The sequence below is a fragment of the Cicer arietinum genome, chromosome 7, assembly GCF_000331145.2.
Source record: "Cicer arietinum cultivar CDC Frontier isolate Library 1 chromosome 7, Cicar.CDCFrontier_v2.0, whole genome shotgun sequence".
Taxonomy (NCBI): Eukaryota; Viridiplantae; Streptophyta; class Magnoliopsida; order Fabales; family Fabaceae; genus Cicer; species Cicer arietinum.
This window is the reverse complement of record NC_021166.2, coordinates 9958582-9962750: the sequence shown is the minus strand read 5'-3', so window position 1 is coordinate 9962750 and position 4169 is coordinate 9958582. Positions and strand designations below refer to the sequence as shown.

Below are 4169 nucleotides of genomic sequence, written 5' to 3'. Positions count from 1 at the left end.
CCTCGTGGTTTGCTACCCGTCTTGGTAAATGTTCATCTTCTTTAGAAGAGCCTTTAGTTGTAGCTACACCTGTTGGAGGGAATTTGCTTGCTAAGTCGGTGTATCGTTCTTGTGATGTAACTATTGATGGCAAGGTGTTGCCGGTAGATTTAGTAGTTATTGACTTGATAGGTTTTGATGTGATTTTGGGTATGGATTGGTTGGCTTTGCATCATGCCACTTTGGATTGTCATAACAAAGTGGTGAAATTTGAGATACCAGGACAATCAGTCTTCTCATTTCAAGGAGCACATTGTTGGGTACCACATAACCCAATCTCAGCATTGAGAGCTGGAAAGTTAATGAGAAGAGGTTGTCAAGCGTACTTAGCCTTGGTAAGGGATACACAAGTTGCTGAAGAGGAATTAGAGAAAATTCCAATAGCATGTGAATTTCCAGATGTTTTTCCTGAAGAACTTCCTGGGTTTCCAGCAAAACTCATCCTATATATATACCTCCTTATCGTATGGCACCAGCAAAACTTAAAGAGCTAAGGGAACAACTTCAAGATCTTCTTGATAAGGGTTTTATTCGTCCAAGTTCTTCTCCTTGGGGAGCACCCGTCTTATTTGTAAAGAAGAAAGATGGATCCATGCGGCTATGTGTAGACTACCGACAATTGAATAAAGTAACTGTGAAGAATAAATATCCGTTACTCCGCATTGATGAGTTGTTTGACCAACTTCAAGGAGCTCAATGTTTTTCTAAGATTGATTTGCGGTCGGGGTATCACCAGTTGAAGATTAAGAGGGATGACATAACGAAGATAGCTTTTCGCACGCGTTATGGACATTATGAATTCCTAGTTATGTCTTTTGGGCTTACTAATGCCCCAACAACTTTCATGGATTTGATGAATTGCGTTTTTAAACCATTCTTGGATCAATTTGTGATTGTGTTTATTGATGATATCCTTGTTTATTCCAAGAGTAAAGAAGAACACAAGCGACATTTAAGGTTGGTTTTGCAAACCTTAAGAGATAAACAATTATATGCCAAATTCTCAAAATGTCAGTTTTGGCTGGATAGTGTGGCATTTTTAGGACATGTTGTGTCTAAGAATGGAATAAGCGTAGATCCAAGTAAGGTGGAAGCAGTCCAGAGTTGGCCCAGACCTACCAAATGAAGGAGATTCAGAGTTTTCTTGGCTTAGCTGGCTATTATCGACGTTTTGTGAAGGATTTCTCAAAGATTGCATCTTCGTTGACTAGGTTGACCCAGAAGAAAATTGAGTTCCGATGGACTGATGCATGTGAGGAAAGCTTTCAAAAATTGAAGGAGTACTTGACGTCAGCACCTATCTTGGCATTACCTATAGGTGGTGAAAGTTATGCAGTTTATTGTGATACTTCTAGAGTTGGTTTCAGTTGTGTTCTTATGCAACAAGGTAAGGTTATTGCCTATGCATCTAGACAGCTCAAGAGGCATGAGGTGAACTATCCCACACATGATTTGGAAATGGCTGCAGTTATCTTTGCTCTTAAGATTTGGAGGCACTATCTATATGGTGAAACTTGTGAAATTTATACCGACCATAAAAGTCTTAAGTATATCTTTCAGCAGCGAGACTTAAATTTAAGACCAAGAAGATGGATAGAACTCTTGAAAGATTATGATTGCACAATCTTATACCATCCAGGGAAGGCAAATGTTGTTGCAGATGCCTTGAGTAGGAAATCCACGGGCAGTCTTGCTCATATAGCAGATGTAAAGAGGCCAATAGTTAAAGAATTTCAAGAAGTTATTGAAAGTGGAATTCAATTGGAACTTGGTCATTCGAGATTACTTTTAGCCCACGTACAAATTCGTCCACCCATAGTTGATGATATCAAAGAAGCTAAAAATCAAGATTCATACTTGGTGAATATGGTAAATAGTGTTCAGAATGGTAAAATTTCAGACTTTTCAGTTGATTCTGATGGTCCCTCTAACATAATTTTGGTCCAAAACTTGATGAAATTTCATTTTTTTTGCATTTATTTAAGTCACGTCATGCCTCAAGTTCTCATTTGCAACAATTGTACATGAAATATATGATCATAAATGGTGTAGTATGGCTTTAAAAAATGAAATTTTATCAAATTTTGGACCAAAATTCTGTTTGGGGACCAAAACTGGGGAGAAACAAAATGGGAGGACTACTTTCGTGATTCAGCTAAAATAGGAGTGTTGTAGCTAAATATCACTAGAAGGGGGGTTGAATAGGGATTTTGCTGTTAAAAACAATTTTTAAGTGTTTTAAAAACTATCCTCTTGCAGAGGATGGCTAGCTCGAGGATGGGATTTTTAAATCGTTAGATCTAAGCTGAGTAAAAGAGTAGGAGCAGAATATGAGGGACACACACAATTTTATACTGGTTCACCCAAAGATGGCTACGTCCAGTCCTCACACCCTTGTGAGATTTCACTAACTTTCAAAACAGATCAATCCTCAACCCGAGGATGATTACAACCGTGTATTATCAAGCTTCACCAAGCTTACAATCAATTTCCAACTATTTCCAAGCTTCACTCACTAGGAAATTACAAAGTAGAATGAGAGTGATTGATACTTAATACTTTCTCAAAAGATATACAAAGATATAGTGTAGGATCAAAGAAAGTAATAAGGGAGGATGTGATTTGCTTCTTGAAAGCTTTAAGATGCTTGATCTTTTTATGCAAGTGTGTTGTGTATCTTCCAATGGAGAGCTTGTATGCATTTTATAGAGATCCAAGCCCTTGATGACCGTTGGAGCTCATTATCAAAAGATCCAAGGTTTTCATCAAAATTACAAAACTGCCACTCAGCTTGTTAGGCTTAGGCAGAACCATCCTCTTGCAGCATAGTCTTTGATCTTGACATGTCCTTGCTTTTTCACTTTAATCAGAGTGCAAGGCTGTTTCTGAGCTGCATTTTTCGAAGTCTTTAAGGTCTAAGTTGGCTTCATCTTTTGAGGTGATGTGGACAAGAGAGAAAAAGCCACTTTATGACATAGGACTGTCATACTCAGTCCGAGGATCAGATCTGGCAGCAACATGTGATCTTCCATTTTTGGCTTGTTTCAAGTTGCCTTTTGCTAACTTGACTTCCTTATGCATTAAAACGTGCAAGCCCATTAAATGGTCAGATTTTGACCTTTGCACATGCTTGATAGGTTGCTTTCACTTTTGCTAGCCTTTCCTTTACATACTAGATCTAGCCATATTCACCTTTTTCTTTTGACCTTTTGACTCTTGCTTTGAATGCTTTGTTTATTCATGTTTGACATTGATATACAATTGAATAAACACAATTATTCTGGTGAGAAATCAGATTGTCCAGATCTGGGGATATTGCAGCAATTTCTATCCTCGCGATGGTTTTCCATCCTCACGAGGGTTTTCCATCCTCAGGCAAGAATTACTTTTTCCTTTTTTTTTCCTTAATGATTAATGACCTATTAACTTAAATGAATACACTCAAGAGCACATGTTAGTCATTAACCACAATCATAATCTCTTAAGTAATTTTGTTATCATTAAAATCATTTGAGAGATTTTGTCTCAACAATCTCCCCCTTTTTGATGATGACAAAATTTAAATGATTATGATTTTAAATAAGACAAAGATAAAATGTTTATGCTCCCCCTCAATTATATGTGTAATAATTTTTAAAACTAAAAATCATTACTCCCCCTAAATGTATGCCAAAGTGTTGAAATAACATGATTCTAATCATACAAATGACATCATGATAATTAGATAATAATTTAAAGATTTGTTCAACAAAGCATAAACATGGGTTCATAAGCAACACAACAATATCAAAACAATTTTAACATCATGAACTTAATCACTAAACATAAAACATAACATAAAAACATAATCATTCTCCCCCTGAATTTGGCAGCAGCAAAAAGAAATAATAGCAGATTTAATCTGAGGAGGCTGGGTCATCTGATGAGGATGAAGGAGATGGAACATCAGAGTTTGGCTGGGCTGGTAGCTCAGGAGGATGATCTCCAGGAGCAATAGTAGGAACCAAGTGTTTGGTAACCCATTCAAGAATGAGCCCAAACTGAACCAAAGAATTCTGAAAATGAGTGAAGCGCTGAAGAATTTTCTTCTGGTCTTTCCTAATTAATTTTAGGAGTTTCATCTGCTTCGT

General features: G+C 37.0%; 1 protein-coding gene across 1 annotated transcript in view; it reads left to right on the top strand.

The window, feature by feature from the left end:
* Positions 1–3502, top strand: part of LOC101514449 (uncharacterized) — a 5287-nt gene extending 1785 nt beyond the window's left edge. The window contains 3 exon segments of the mRNA XM_073370957.1: positions 46–374; positions 452–1157; positions 1160–3502. Coding sequence (XP_073227058.1) covers positions 46–374; positions 452–1157; positions 1160–2067 — 1943 coding nt within the window. The 3' untranslated portion in view covers positions 2068–3502.
* The last annotated feature ends 667 nt before the right edge of the window (positions 3503–4169 follow it).